Source organism: Salmo salar, chromosome 28 (assembly GCF_965601325.2).
Source record: "Salmo salar chromosome 28, fSalSal1, whole genome shotgun sequence".
Lineage (NCBI taxonomy): Eukaryota > Metazoa > Chordata > Actinopteri > Salmoniformes > Salmonidae > Salmo > Salmo salar.
The window spans coordinates 29,997,502-30,013,788 of NC_138318.1; the positions used below are offsets into that span (position 1 = coordinate 29,997,502).

The following is a 16,287-nucleotide window of genomic DNA, read 5'->3' on the forward strand; positions in this document are numbered from 1 at the left end:
TGTCTGTTAACAATTGTTGGAAAAATTACTTATGTCATGCACAAAGTAGATGTCCTAACCAACTTGCCAAAACTCTAGTTTGTTAACAAGAAATTTGTGGAGTGGTTGAAAAACGAGTTTTAATGACTCCAACCTAAGTGTATGTAAACTTCCGACTTCAACTGTACATGTCGATAGAGGTAAAGTGACTATGCATGGATGATACAGATTGTAGCAGCAGCGTAAAAACGGGGGCGGTGGGGACAATGCAGTCCGGGTAGCCATTTGATTAGCTGTTCAGGAGTCTTATGACTTGGGGGTAGAAGCTGTTTAGAAGCCTTTTGGACTGAGACTGCTTGCCATGCGGTAGCAGTGAAAACAGTCTACGACTAGCTGTAGTCTGGCAATTTTTGGGGCCTTCCACTGACACTGCATGGTATAGAGGTCCTGGATGGCAGGAGACTTGGCCCCAGTGATGTACTGGGCCGTACGTACTGCCCTCTGTGATGTTGAGATGTGTCCGTTATTTGAACTCTGTCAAGTATTTATTTTGGCTGCAATTTCTGAGGCTGGTAACTCTAATGAACTTATTCTCTTGTAATTCTTGGTCTTCCTTTCCTGTGGCGGTCCTCATGAGAGCCAGTTTCATCATAACCCTTGATGGTTTTTGCGACTGCATGTAACGGCTGTCTTCAGAAATGAACCAAGGCGCAGCAGGTATGTGAATACTCATATTTATTTACCCAACAAAAGGAGTAAAGCATCCACAGGAAACAATAAACACGACAGCAGCAATAAACACGACCCCCCCCCCCCCCCCCCCTCAAGGTGCAGACCCCGGAATGCACCTACCAACATAAAACACCAACAAAAAACCCATGAACAATAACCCCTAAACAATAAGGGAGGGAAGGGAGGGTGGCTGCCGTCACCGACGGCACTGTGCTACACCCTCCCTCCCCAACCCACCTATCCTGGAGGTGGCTCAGGTGCAGGACGTGGACCTCGCTCCACCTTCGGCGTCGCCCACTTTGGTGGCGCCGATAGCTGCGCCGGGCAGACGGGCCACTCGGGCTGACCCTGGCAGACGGACCACTCGGGCTGGGTCGGAAGACATGCGGGCCACTCGGGCTGGGTCGGAGGGCAGGAGGGCCACTCGGGCTGGGCCGGAGGGCGGGAGGGCCACTCGGGCTGGGCCGGAGGGCAGGAGGGCCACTCGGGCAGATCCGGGCAGGCGGGCACCTCCGGCAGAACCGGGCAGTCTGGCCACTCTGGCAGTTCCGGGCAGTCTGGCCACTCTGGCAGTTCCGGGCAGTCTGGCCACTCTGGCAGTTCCGGACAGTCTGGCCACTCTGGCAGTTCCGGGCAGTCTGGCCACTCTGGCAGTTCCGGGCAGTCTGGCCACTCTGGCAGTTCCGGGCAGTCTGGCCACTCTGGCAGTTCCGGGCAGTCTGGCCACTCTGGCAGTTCCGGGCAGTCTGGCCACTCTGGCAGTTCCGGGCAGCCGGGCCCCTCTGGCGGCTCCTGACTAGCGGGCGGCTCTTGTGACTGTTGACTGGCGAGGCTGGGCTGACACACTAGACTCCTGATGTGTGGGCTGGTATTGGACGTGCCAGCCTGGAGACACGCACCTCCATGCTAGTGCGTCTAGCGGGAAACACCGGACCGAAAGGGCGCACTGGCGGTCTTGATTGCAGGGTTGGCATCACCCCTTCCGGCTCGATGCTCACCTTGCCCTGGCACCTGCGGGGCGCTGGTACTGGGCGAACTGGGCTGTGCGTCCGTATAGGCGAGATGGTGCGTACCTCAGCGTAACATGGCGCCCTCCACCTCATACGCACCTCCCTGTAGTCATGGGTAGCTGGCTTACGGCTCTTCCCTGGCCTGGCCAAGCTACCCGTGTGCCCCCCCAAAAAATTTTATTGGGGGTGCCTCTCGGGTTTCCTTAGCTCCCTTAACTTGTCCTCCCAGAATTGTCTTTCGTCCTGCCAGGTCCATTCCTCCATTTTCTTCTCCTGTGGCTTCCTCCTCTTCTGCTGCTTGGTCCTGGTTTGGTGGGTGGTTCTGTAACGGCTGTCTTCAGAAATGAATCAAGGCGCAGCAGGTATGTGAATACTCATATTTATTTACCCAACAAAAGGAGTAAAGCATCCACAGGAAACAATAAACACGACAGCAGCAACAGTTTTCAGGCTAAAAAACGCAGTGCAAAACAACCACCCACAACCCCAAAGAAAAACACACACACCTATATAGGACTTCCAATCAAAGGCAACTCAACACACCTGCCTTCAATTGGAAGTCCCAATCAACAATACAAACATTCCCCATACACAAAACTGCCACGTCCTGACCCCAAAACTAAAACAATAGCTCCATCTGCTGGTCAGGACGTGACACTGCACTTAAAGTAACTTTCAAAGTTCTTGAAATTTTCCGGATTGACTGAACTTCATGTCTTAAAACCTGTTGGGGCTAGGGGGCAGTATTTGCACGGCCGGATAAAAAACGTACCCGATTTAAACTGGTTACTACTCTTGCCCAGAAATGAGAATATGCATGTAATTAGTAGATTTGGATAGAAAACACTCTAAACACTCTGAGTTTCTAAAACTGTTTGAATAGTGTCTGTGAGTATAACAGAACTCATATGGCAGGCCAAAACCTTAGAAGATTCCATACAGGAAGTGCCCTGTCTGACAATTTGTTGTCCTTCTGTTGCATCTCTATCGAAAATACAGTCTCTGCTGTAACGTGACATTTTCGAAGGCTTCCATTGTCTCTCAGAAGGCGCCAGAAAGTGGAATGGGGTGTCTGCTGTCTCTGGGCGAAGAACAGCAGGAGAATTTGTGAGTGGTCAGCCTGGGGACAGTGACACTGGAGAAGCGCGTTTATGAGAATTCTCCAATTTTTGGAATATTATCGAATATTATCGCTATTTTACGAGAAAAATAGCATAAAAATTGATTTTAAACAGCGTTTGACATGCTTCGAAGTACGGTAATGGAATATTTAGAATTTCTTTGTCACGAAATGTGCTCGCGCGTCACCCTTCGGATAGTGACCTGAATGCACGAACAAAACGGAGCTATTTGAATATAACTATGGATTATTTGGAACCAAAACAACATTTGTTGTTGAAGTAGAAGTCCTGGGAGTGCATTCTGACGAAGAACAGCAAAGGTAATCAAATTTTTCTAATAGTAATTCTGAGTTTGGTGAGCCCCAAACTTGGTGGGTGTCAAAATAGCTAGCCGTGATGGCCGGGCTATGTACTCAGAATATTGCAAAATGTGCTTTCGCCGAAAAGCTATTTTAAAATCTGACACCGCGATTGCATAAAGGAGTTCTGTATCTATAATTCTTAAAATAATTGTTATGTTTTTTGTGAACGTTTATCATGAGTAATTTACTAAATTCACCGGAAGTTTGCGGTGGGTATGCTAGTTCTGAACATCACATGCTAATGTAAAAAGCTGGTTTTTGATATAAATATGAACTTGATTGAACAAAACATGCATGTATTGTATAACATAATGTCCTAGGAGTGTCATCTGATGAACATCATCAAAGGTTAGTGCTGTATTAACTGTGGTTTTGGTTTTTGTGACATATATGCTTGCTTTGAAAATGGCTGTGTGATTATTTTTGGCAGGGTACTCTCCTGACATAATCTAATGTTTTGCTTTTGCTGTAAAGCCTTTTTGAAATTGGACAATGTGGTTAGATTAACGAGAGTCTTGTCTTTAAAATGGTGTAAAATAGTCACGTTTGAGAAATTCAAGTTATAGCATTTTTGAGGTATTTGTATTTCGCGCCACGCGATTCCACTGGCTGTTGAATAGAGTGGGACGCAAGCGTCCCACCTCGCCCAGACAGGTTAAAGTAATGATGGGCTTGCCATAATATGGACTTGGTATTTTACCAAATAGAACTATCTTCTTACCTTGTCCCAACACAACTGATTGGCTCAAACGCATTAAGAGGGAAAGAAATTCCTCAAATTAACTTTTAACAGGCACACCTGTTATTTGTAATGTAAGCTGGTTGAGAGAATGCCAAGAACGTGCAAAGCTGTCATCAAGGCAAAGGGTGGTTACTTTGAAGAATCTCAAATATAAAATATATTTTGATTTAACAATTTTTGGTTACTACATGATTCCCTATGTGTTCTTTCATAGTTGTGATGTCTTCAGTATTATTCTACAATGTAGAAAATAGTCAAAATAAGGAAAAACCCTTGAATGAGTAGGTGTGTCCAAACTTTTGACTGGTGCTGTATGTGTGTTTATGACCCATGTATTAATATATGCCAAGTGTGTTTATATTTACCATGTATGTTTGTTTTCTTTTAGATATGTTTCTTGTGCACTAGGATGTCCATACGAGGGACCCATTGAACCCACTAAAGTTGCAGAGGTAAGACAACACTTCTGCGTTGCCTTCTTGTGTCAATAATGGACATACTCTATACCTTATACGTGGGTCGTTCCACGATATTAGTTCATTTTGGCTCATGTAACTTGTTGAAAAAATCTAATTTTATTTCACCTAATTTTAACATTCTGTCACAAAGAGCACATGTTCAACCTAATAAAATAAAAATCCTATCTCAAAAATTACTGTAGTAAGTGCCTATTAAGTGCCAAATAAAGTAACAGGTTTGACCATAACAGGATTGACCGTAACAGGGTTGACGATTTTATCTTACATCAGCCATAAATCCCTTGTGACAGGGGAAATGGAAGCTTGTTGTGTGCAACAGGGAGAGGCAATTTAATGCAAGCTTCACAAAGAAAATGCCATTTTTCAAAGAGTTCTATTCAAATCAACACTGGAGTTGCTTACCAAGAAGACATTGAATGTTCCTGAGTGGCCTATTTACAGTTTGTTTTTACGGTTTGAAAAATCTATGAATCTAAGACTTGAAAATGGCTGTCTAGCAATGATCAACCATCAACTTGACAGAGCTTGAAGAATTTTTAAAAGAATAATGGGAAAATATTGTGCAATCCAGGTGTGCAAAGCTCTTCTAGACTCATAACTTTAATTATTGCCTAAGTTGGAGTATTTTGTGTAGATGGGTGAGAGAAAAAAAATCTATTAAATAAATGTTGAATTCAGGCTGTAACATAACAAAATGTGAAATAAGTCAAGTGGTATGAATACTTTCTGAAGGGACTGTATAGTAAAGAGCACTTCATTTCATATTCAGTATCAGGCTTTTAAAATCCAACATTGGTGCACAATTTCTATTTAAAACATCAAAGGGACGCAATAGGGAATCATTTTCTGTACATGTATAATCTAAACAATGTCAAACCCCTGAAAGGACTGTTTTCTAGATTAAAAAAAAAGTTCATATGTCTGTAATGCTGTAACTACAGTATACACAGTTCTTCTTCTTTTTTTAAAAATGTAACCTTAATTTAACTAGGCAAGTCAGTTAAGAACAAATTCTTGTTTGCAATGATGGCCTACATCTGCCAAAAGCGGACGATGCTGGGCTAATTGTGCACCGCCCTGTGGGACTTCCAATCACGGTCGGTTGTGATACAGCCTGGATCATATCAAGCAAGAGAGCTCTGAGCTCCTGCATGTTTATGTTTCCAACAGACTTGTTATGATAAATTGCTCTATTCTTGGCTATAGGTGGTAAAGCGGTTGTATGAACTGGGCTGCTATGAGGTGTCTCTGGGGGATACTATCGGCGTGGGCACCCCAGGCTCCATGGCCAAGATGCTGCACTACGTCATGAAAGAGGTACCCAGCAGCGCTCTGGCCGTTCACTGCCACGACACCTATGGCCAGGCTCTGGCCAACATCCTAACTGCACTGCAGGTAATGAGCTAACAGCTAACATTTAAGCACAATATGGGCACTACGGTTGTTTCAAACATTTATTTTTAGATCCCCTGACAATCTAGGGTATGAGTAATGTGTAGTAAAACGTTACTGAAAGGATGCATGGTAAACGTTCATGACACAATACATAACAATGTGGTAGAGGGTCATTATGAAGTGGTCCAAGATGGTACATATGTTGGATATTCATTTGAGCCAGTTTGCTACAGCAGGAAAATAATCCTGCAGCAATAGGAAATGTGAATTATTAGGTGAATTCTAATTAATGGACATTTTTGTAGGGGTTTATACACTTTTCGTAAGGGAAAATCAAGTCTGAAATTTCAAAGTGGAAATTACACTACAAGTTTTACATTTCCTACATTGCAGGAAAGTTGTCACCAAATAAAGGTCCTACATCTGTATTATGAAGGCTTTTGTGTACCAAACGTCTTGTGTGCTCGGATTGTTTGTGAGAATTGAGGAGGCATTGTTTGCTTGAATTGAAATATATTCATAAACAAAAAAAACAAAGGTATATGTCACAATAGGACATATTGTACATAAATAGGAAAACACACATCTCTCAATTTGGAATTGGGAACATGATCTGGAAGTCCCCCACAAAGTAAAATAATACAAAAACTGTCCACCAATAAAATCCCAGAATCATAATGAACATAAGATATGCTGTCCTATTACCAGCACCTACATTAAAGATAATAAAATAGTCTTTCACAGATCATTAATAAAGCTTTATCCTCTCTTTAAACCACAAAATCGAATGAAGTTGTACAAAGCTTCCTGGAACACCACTCTTCTATTGTGTTTTTCACCACCTCTCCGGAGTGAACCTATGACCCGGGAGTCAGTCAGGTCATAAACCAGAGGTAAGGTAGACATGGCTGTATCAGTTCTCTGGGGAACCTCATTGTGGTCTGTCTCCCAGTTTGTCATCCTTGGCAGCGGAGGGATGGTCTTTTGGTGCTGGGCGGGGGGGTCAGAAGATGTGAAGGGGGTTCACACAAAGGCTCACCTATTCAGTGTCTGTTTCACATGATAGTGCCCTGGCCTTGACAATGTTACTGAGTGCGAGCGGAGGAAACAGCCAGCCCTGAGGGGTTCCCAACTCATGTGCTGCTTGGCTGTTGAACTATTTGACAATGCTGCGCTTAAAGGGCATGGGGGAAATTATCCTATCATTGGCCCGCATGAAACACATGGAAAATGGAGAAAGCCAAAGAAACCTGTCCAGACCAGTAACTATGTAAGTGAGACAGGGAGAATGCAGTGACTATCGCTGGATTCATTGAGAAATCGAGAGCTTGGGACTATAAGGTTCTATCTGCAAAAATATGATTCTGAGATAATTAGCTTTAAAGTTTCGCAACCCTCATTGTGTCAGCAATTTTAATCTCGTATTCTTTTGAACTTAACAACATGCATTTGGATATTTAAAGTACTATATAGGTAGAGAACATTGAACAGAACAAGGCTATGTCAATAACAACATTTTGACAAAAATGCAGATAGAAAGTTATAGTCCCAATCTCCCAAAAAGTGACTCATGGTAAAAATACTTAGAAAAACAGAACAATTCAAAATGAAAAAACATAATTCACTTAAGAAAAGCATTTGTTGTGCTGCAATCCCACTTACCCTAAATAACCCAAAGTCTGCATAACTTTTAGCACTGATTCATGGCTTTACTTATGAATTTATCTACACAGAAAATCCACCAGTGTTAAATCAACACTGACAGTGTTACATTTAACACTGATCCAGTGTCTATGCAGTTCCACACTTGTCAGTGTTAAGTTAGCACAGTGCTTAGTCTAAAGCCTTATTTGCATAAAAACATAGATATTGAAACAAACAATTCTAAAAATCAACCTGCAATAGAGCATGCTGGAAATATGATAATGATGGCCGTGGTTTTGGTTTAACACTGGTTATTAACACCAACACTGGGGTTCTTTTACACCCATTAGTGTTAATTTATCACTTACAGAGTTAATTTAACTCCTGAATTAACACTATAAATGTTACACTGAAAGATCAACACTAGGAAACACTGGCCAATTTGCTGTGTTTTTCCATGCTCAAGGAATTGTACATGTTCATAAAACAGCTCTCTGTTTTGTATTTTTTTTTAAAAGAACCTTTCAACACATCCTGATGTTGGGCACTTTTGACAAGGGGTGAGAAGACCCAGAGGGTGGGTAAAATTCCTTTCTGTGAATCACATAGAAATTGATTTATCACAGCTGCCCCGTGACCATTGAAAATAATAACAGGCGTGGATATTTAGCCAACCATTTGTTCTCCTCCCATCTCAACAACCTCAGTGGAAATGAAAGATTTTATTATAGACTTTTCATTACTGAGTGCCAGTAGTCCATGCCACCAACTGGGATAGAAATGAATTCCACTAACCCCTGTCAACCCCGTGTCAACTCTGCTTTTGTTCATGATAATGACATTCCATGCTCTTTGTACCTTTATTTTGGGAAGTTCTGGGGTCTTTTGTTACAAACCCACCTTGGCGGGTCACACAATAACAAAGTATATAGTTCGTTTTTCAGACTTGGCTGGGAAATAGATTTGATCTGACCCAACGTTTCCATGTTAACTGCAGCTGACTTGCTGAGCTATTGATAGAGCTCAGTGTAGCCAGACGCTCTTGACTGAGAATTCAGACCTGTTCTTACTCATGCTTATCTCCTCTACATTAAGCAAAGTAAGTCCGAGCCAAAGCTCATCGACAGTGCTTTAAACTTGTGAATCTCGCTAAATACACCACATATAAAAGTATGTGAAGATCCCTTCAAATTAGTGGATTCGGCTATTTCAGCCAAACCCATTGCTGACAGGTTTATAAAATCTAAACCGCCTCTGGAAGCAACATCAGCACAAGTACTGTTCATCGGGAGCTTCATGAAATGAGTTTCCATGGCCGAGCAGCCGCACACAAGCCGAAGATCACCATGCACAATGCCAAGCGTCGGCTGGCGTGGTGTAAATCTCGCCGCCATTGGACTCTGGAGCAGTGGAAATGCGTTCTCTAGAATGATGAATCACTCTTCACCATCTGGCAGTCCTACGGACAAATCTGGGATTGGCCGTTGCCAGGAGAACGCTACCTGCCCAAATGCATAGCGTCAAATGTAAAGTTTGTTGGAGGAGGAATAATGGTCTGGGGCTGTTTTTCATTGTTCGGGCTAGGCCCCATAGTTCCAGTGAAGGGAAATCTTAACGCTACAGCATACAATGACATTCTACATGATTCTGTGCTTCCAACTTTGTGGCAACAGTTTGGGGAAGGCCCTTTCCTGTTTTCAGCATGACAATGCCCTCGTGCACAAAGTGAGGTCCAAACAGAAATGGTTTGTCGAGAGCCCTGACCTCAACCCCATCGAACACCTTTGGGATGAATTGGAAAGCTGACTGCGAGCCAGGCCTTATCGCCCAACATCAGTGCTCGACCTCACTAATGCTCTTGTGGCTGAATGGAAGCAAATCCCTGCAGCAATGTTCCAATATCTAGTGGAAAGCCTTCCCAGAAGAGTGGAGACTGCTACTATAACAAAGGGGGGACCAACTCCATATTAATGTCCATGATTTTGGAGTGAGATGTCCGACGAGCAGGTGTCCACATACTTTTGGTCATGTAGTGTATTTACAGAGTGGAAAGTATGAATGTTATTCTGATAATGGGTGGAAGTGGGTCAGTAAGGGTCACTATTCCATTTTGTCAAATATATCTAAATACTCAGATGAATGTTTTCCCAGTGGTGGCTTTAGAGACCCACTAATGGGTTGTACTGTAGCTAATATCTGCTGGGTAGTGGATCTTGGATAGAGATGTTTATGTTTACTGGTCCCAGAAGCAAAACGTTTGGGAAGCACTGGTGACAGAGACAAAGTTGTAAATAGGATGAGAATGTTTCATAACCACGGTGATGACAAATCAAACAGGCATGTTGTCCAATAAACCTATGGTTATGAGTTAACCCATGCAATCCAGAGGACATTACATTTGAGCTGTGTAGGTGTATTGTTGAGTGTCATTAAAGTGAAGTGAGATGGGTGTAAAGACCTGTCAGTGGTAAACAACTCTGCCTATTTTCAACAAAGTGACTAAACATTTAGACAGCTTCATCCATGTGGTTTGATGGTTGATTACTAAACCCTCACTCAAAGGTCAAGGAGCAAAGTCTCTAGAATAATGAGTGTTAACATTAGTTGAATGTTAATGACTCTTCAAACGAAAGGTTGTTGACATATCAACAAAGGGAGTCTCTTTTCTAAAGAATTTGGAACGCTCACGTTGTGCAGTCTGTTTATCTTCGGTAAGCATGTTTAGTGCTCTAGCTAGCTAGCCTACAGCACCGCCTATAACAATATTTAAACTTTTCCCTAAAAATGACTTCTGGAAATTTGGCAACATTGCCAACATGACAGGCTACAAGGAACTCCCATTTAATTGCCTGCTGAGGATATTAGCTTATTAGAAAAGGCCTGTGCCCCAGAGCGTGGTGCAGGAGTCAGTGTATGTGCCAGGTAACCATAGTGATGAAAGCCAGTAACTTGGTGGAAAATATACCTCTCTGTGTGCGCTTAAGATCAAGACAATGCTGCCCTGGGCATGGTCCCGTTAGTACACGAACACACAAAGAAATGGTGCCTTATTAGAGAGTAAAACACTATCAATTAATCGACCTTAGGTCGACATGAGGTGTCTGCTGTGTCTCAAGATGGAAAATATAGTTTAATATACTAAAAACCACGCATTTCAAAGTTAACTATACAAACAACAAAGGTTAGATTGGTGCAAGAATTGGTGCAACCAATGAGGCAGGTGAAATGAGTATTTCTTGAATTTAGTATGACTTACTTCTTCAGCTTAATGTACAAAACGTGGTAGTCAAATGCTTTGAGTGGTTTATACTGTAACTGAGGGGTACTTTCTTTAGGAGTGAGGTCTCTACTTGGCCATTGACCGCCATGGTCCGACTAGACAATAGAAGGTTTTCAGGCTTTAAGTTAGAAATGTTCCTCTTTTCATTTCTGATTAATCCATATATGTTTTTGTGTCTACCTCCCTATTACCTACAAATATCAAGGAAGATGGTGTGGCTTTACAATGACAGGACAGTTTATTTATTGCTGGAAAGGGCTGTCTCAGGTTAGACATTTGTCAGCCTTGTGAGTTACCATTGAATACAATCTCCTTCACTTCCATATTCTATGTAGAGAAATGTCAAGGCTGCGTTGGTGAAACATTGCTGCCTCAAACACTTCAGTGAACATACCCTTTCTGCCCCAACTGACGCATGGCCGCACTTCAAACAAACAATACTGGACAAGAGTGTGGCAATCTCTCAAGTTGTTCACTTACAGTATATTAGCCGCCTTCCGTAATCCCATATCATGTGATGTGAACAGCCCGAGTAAACTAAAGTGTATTTTGCCAGGAATGTATTGTTTTTATACCTCCACTGCTCACTGAATGTGGCTCTTTAACAGCCAGGCCACATCTGGTTTCTGGGCTATGAGAGGCTAATTGAACACTGGCAATTTGGACTTTCTGACCACCAGTCCCTGTGCATATTACGTCCCATAGAGCAACAGGAGTCAGACGTGCTGTTGAAAAGGATCACTGTGCTCTTGCATTTTGTTCCTCTCAGAAATGGTCCACCAGAGACCCTCTGACCCTCTCAAAGTTAGCAGCAGAATGCGAGAGGTTTGGCACTGTAAATTACAACTCTGTGTTTACACAACAAAAAAGTCTGCCCAGTACAATATCCTGCCCTGGAGTTAACTAAGGTCTGGGAATCTTGTGCGCAGTGCACACCGGAGTGGATCACTAGGCCTTTGCCAACACAAACAGCAATTACAGGCTGCTCAGACAGCCCCCAGATAAAATAGACCCTTGTCTCGGAGAAAAGGCACCAATTAGGACCATTGTTTAAAGAGCAAACTGTGCTTCCGTTATTGTTGTTTGCTTGGGTCTGTCCCCCAGGGAGAGACGTCCTTCATGGTTTCATTCTGATGTGTCAATTTAGTCCCGTGTGGCTCAGTTGGTAGAGCATGGTGTTTGCAACGCAAGGGTTGTGGGTTTGATTCCCATGGGGGACCAGTACGGGGGGAAAAAATGTATGGGATGTATGCATTCACTACTGTAAGTCGCTCTGGATAAGAGCGTCTGCTAAATGACTAAAATGTAAATGTGTCCCCATGCCACACCGGGGTCAGTGGGAGGATAAACGAGTTCATTTTATATCACCGTGGGATCCTCTGACATCTGGTTCTGCCACGGAAGCAGGAAAACGTTGTTAATATTCTCCTGACGGTCGCTGAGATACGTGGAAAACATTGTGAATATCTTAATCTGCGATGCCTCTGAGAAGTAGATGCTTGGCTTCAGGGCCGGCCCTAGCCTTTTGGGGTCCCACCTCGAGGGTAAAACATTTTCGTGGCTCCCCTCTTGACGGCGGAAAGAAAACTTTTAAAAGACATTTCCTGCAATGCACATTTTGCCATGGGGCGTAGAGAAAATATTGCAGTTTTAAAGCAAGTTTTCTGCCATTCTACACATTTTGCCATGGGGCGGAAAGACATTTAAAAACATTTATAATAAATGTAATGCAATTCTATAAATTTTGCCATGACTTACAGTTTCTTCAGAAAGTACATAAAGCTTTGTATTCAGGACATTACATTTATTTATTTTCCATATTTTGCAGTTTTACTTCATTGCCTTATTGCAAAAAGGATGCATGTTTTGGATTTTTTTAAATGTTGTACAGGTTACCTTCTTTTCACTCTGTTAATTAGGGTAGTATTGTGGAGTAACTACAATGTTGTTGATCCATCCTCATCCCATCACAGCCATTGAACTCTGTAACTGTTTTAAAGTCACCACTGGCCTCATGGTGAAATCCCTGAGCAGTTTCCTTCCTCTTCGGCAACTGAGTTAGGAAGGACGCCTGTATCTTTGTAGTGACTGGGTGTATTGATACACCATCCAAAGTGTAATTAATAACTTCACCATGCTCAAAGGGATATTCAATGTCTGCTCTTTTAAAAATGTATGCCCATCTACCAATAGGTGCCCTTCTTGGCGTGAGGCATTGGAAAACCTCCTTGATCTTTATGGTTGAATCTGTGTTTGAAATGCACTGCTCAAATGAGGGACTTTACAGATAATTGTAAGTGTGGGGTACAGAGATGAGATAGTCATTTAAAAATTATGTTAAACACTATTATTGCACGCAGTTAGTTCATGCAACTTATTATGTGACTTGTTAAAACTTCTTAGGGATAGGGGACAGTATTTTCACATCCGGATGAAAAGCATGCCCAAAGTAAACTGTCTGTTACTCAGGCCCAGAAGCTAGGATATGCACATAATTGGTAGATTTGGATAGACAAAACTCTAAAGTTTCGAAAACTGTTAAAACAATGTCTGTGAGTATAACAGAACTGATTTGGCAGGCGAAAACCAGAGGACAAACCATCCAGGGAAAAAGAAAATTGAGGTCACTGTGTTTTCCTTTGGTTTTCTATGGGAAGCTCTATTTAATAGGAACCTGATTGCAGTTCCTATGGCTTCCACTAGATGTCAACAGTCTTTAGAAATTGGTTGATGTTTTTCTTTTGAGAAATGAGGAAGTAGGGCTGTTTGTATGCGGGGCGCTGTCCTCAGATAATCGCATGGTCTGCTTTCGCCGTAAAGCCTTTTTGAAATCTGACCCAGCGGGTGGATTAACAAGAAGTTAAGCTTTATTTTGATGTCTAACACTTGTATGTTTTATTAATTTTTATTCTGAGTATTTCTGTTTTTGAATTTGGCGCCCTGCAATTTCACTGGATGTTGTCAAATAAATCCCGTTAACGGGATTCGAATGGGAAGGGATCACTAAGAAGTTTTAAGCAGAGTTTTACTCCTGAACTTTTTAGGCTTGCCATAACAAAGGGGTTGAATACCGCACCTCTCTTTCCTTTACTGACACAAGACAGTTCAGCTTTTAATGTTGTATACATTTTTTGTACCTTTTGACATTATGGAGCATTGTGTTTAGGCCAGAGACACAAAATCTTTATTTAATCAATTTTAAATGCAGGCTATAACACAACAAAATGTGAAAAAAGTCAAGGGGTGTGAATACTTTCTAAAGTCAAAGGGTGTGAATACTTTCTAAAGGCACTGTATGCCAATGATCTGAGTGAAAGTGACTAACAAAATCAATGTGGGCCGCCTGGAGGTTAGGGCCCCTGGGCACGTGCCCTGCATGCCTGGTCGGTATTGGGACATGATTACTACAAGTTTAGATAGTTGGCTAGACTAACTTACCAATCTAAAAATTGTTAGCTGACATGGCTAATTTAATGACTCTCAGTGACTGACATAACAAGATAAAAAACTGCTGATACACAACCAGATTTTGAACTTGCACCTTGTGTATTCTACTATTCCACCTCTCAAGTTGAGACCCCGACTGAGTTCCTAGAAATATATGTTTTTTGGGGTCATGGGCCACGCTTATGTCGCTTATGCATGGAACCGGCCCTGCTTGATTTTATAATTTGGCCCAATGAAGACAAAACTTTCCAAGGCTATTGTAAATAACCTGATGGCTTTGAGGCCTGAGGTCCTCAGAGGCATATTATATAGTAATTTCCCCCATCCTGAAAGTAAGTGAAGTTGTGTACAACGTTTTTATCACGTGGAAGTTGATGAACTGTATAAAACTCAGGTTCTCTGTTAGATCATATAAATCATGTTTAAAACCCAACATAACAACAACAGCATATCCCATGATTTGAGAGTTAACATCTGGGAAAACTTCTCTATGGTTCATATTGTCTTTAATGAAACGTAAATGTATTCGACAAGAATAATTAAACTTGTCTGGCGGACTGAAGATGTTTTTATGACGTAAACATTTTGGACGAAACAAGCACATGATTTTTTTAAATGGCAGACAAATTAGCGAGGTGGGTTTAAGGCAAATGGTTATGCTTTCATGTGTTTTTGAGGTCTTCATAACTTGGAATTGAACTGTCACTTTCAGCTGTACTTCCTGTCTCCTTTGCTTAAAGTCTGAAGGGACAACAAAGGACAACAACAAATCTTTATGCTTTTCTACATTCTTTATACAGTGATGTTGCATTCCATATGAAAGATAAAAACATTCTTATCATGATAAAGTGGATTATTCTACCCAAGATCACATGAGGTGGATGTTTTGGGAATGTTTAACTACGATAAGGCATTTCTTTCCTGCAACACTAGTTCAACCAAAAATCAGTGAGTCTATCCCTTGCTAAGCAGCATGTTCTGGCTGTTTGGTACCGTGGTCCAACAATAAGCTCAACAATGCATCATTAATTCTCATATGGAGGCCAGACAGTTGGTGTCGTAGGCAGTAAAAAGCATTTTCCCACAGAAAGTAGAACTCTCTGACAATTACTTTTATTGTGGACATTGCATGAACCAATTTGAACTCAGAGACATTAAACAAAACAAGACATACATTTTATATGTGATTATTTTTACATATGGATGCATCCTATTTTTCCAGGACATGGAAAATACTGAGACATTATACTCAAAGACAGCAGAGGGTGTCTTGATGTCATTGAAATTGAGTTATTGCCCTGAATTTAAACAACCCCAGCGCTTAGTAACACACACCTTTGGAATTAACCATTTACAAATGGACTGTAGGTAGAAGACTAATTATTCAATGAATGTATAAAGTTATAAGTCTTTCAGTTATAGAAAAAAGACCCAAGAAAATATATGTGGAGAACAGTCTTGTTTAAAGTGAGTAACAACTGAGTAAAAAGGAAACAGAAATTCGTATTTTGAGACTAAGAGGTCACAGTTAAACACACGTTACCATGAGGATCAGAAAACATGACAAAACAATATGGAACTGTCTGCATTTACAGAGTCTGATATTACCAAAAACAAATGATGTGCCACTGGTTTAGTATGACAAAGAGGATGAGTAAGCTGAACTGTGGGGGACACCAAGCTGTTGCACCCACTCATCTCCGAGAAATGAAGACCACAGTAATCCTAACTGTCTGTAAAACATCACCACAACCCTGGCAGGGCACACTGTACCAACACATACAATACAGGAGAACAGGGGACATTGTTCTACATGGGATTTTGCCATCTGCTTGCTCTGTGCGTGTGGTTGCTGAATGTCTCTCCTGTGTGTGTGTATACCTCAGATGGGGATTTGTGCGGTGGACTCGTCTGTAGCAGGTCTGGGCGGGTGCCCATATGCCCAGGGAGCCTCTGGTAACGTGTCAACAGAAGATGTTCTCTATATGCTCCATGGCATGGGCATTAAAACTGTGAGTGTTGCTTCACACATAACCTGAAAACAGCACTTTAAAACAGCTTTATAATCGCTAGGGAATATACAGCTCACCCTCATA

At 42.0% G+C, this 16,287-nt stretch overlaps 1 protein-coding gene across 1 annotated transcript in view; it reads left to right on the top strand.

Annotated features, from left to right (window-relative positions):
• hmgcll1 (3-hydroxy-3-methylglutaryl-CoA lyase, cytoplasmic) overlaps positions 1-16,287 on the top strand; it is a 36,796-nt gene that overhangs the window by 19,106 nt on the left and 1,403 nt on the right. Inside the window, exons 6-8 of the mRNA XM_014180154.3 lie at positions 4,335-4,398; positions 5,632-5,820; positions 16,078-16,203. Coding sequence (XP_014035629.1) covers positions 4,335-4,398; positions 5,632-5,820; positions 16,078-16,203 — 379 coding nt within the window. The remainder of the gene's footprint in view (positions 1-4,334; positions 4,399-5,631; positions 5,821-16,077; positions 16,204-16,287) is intronic.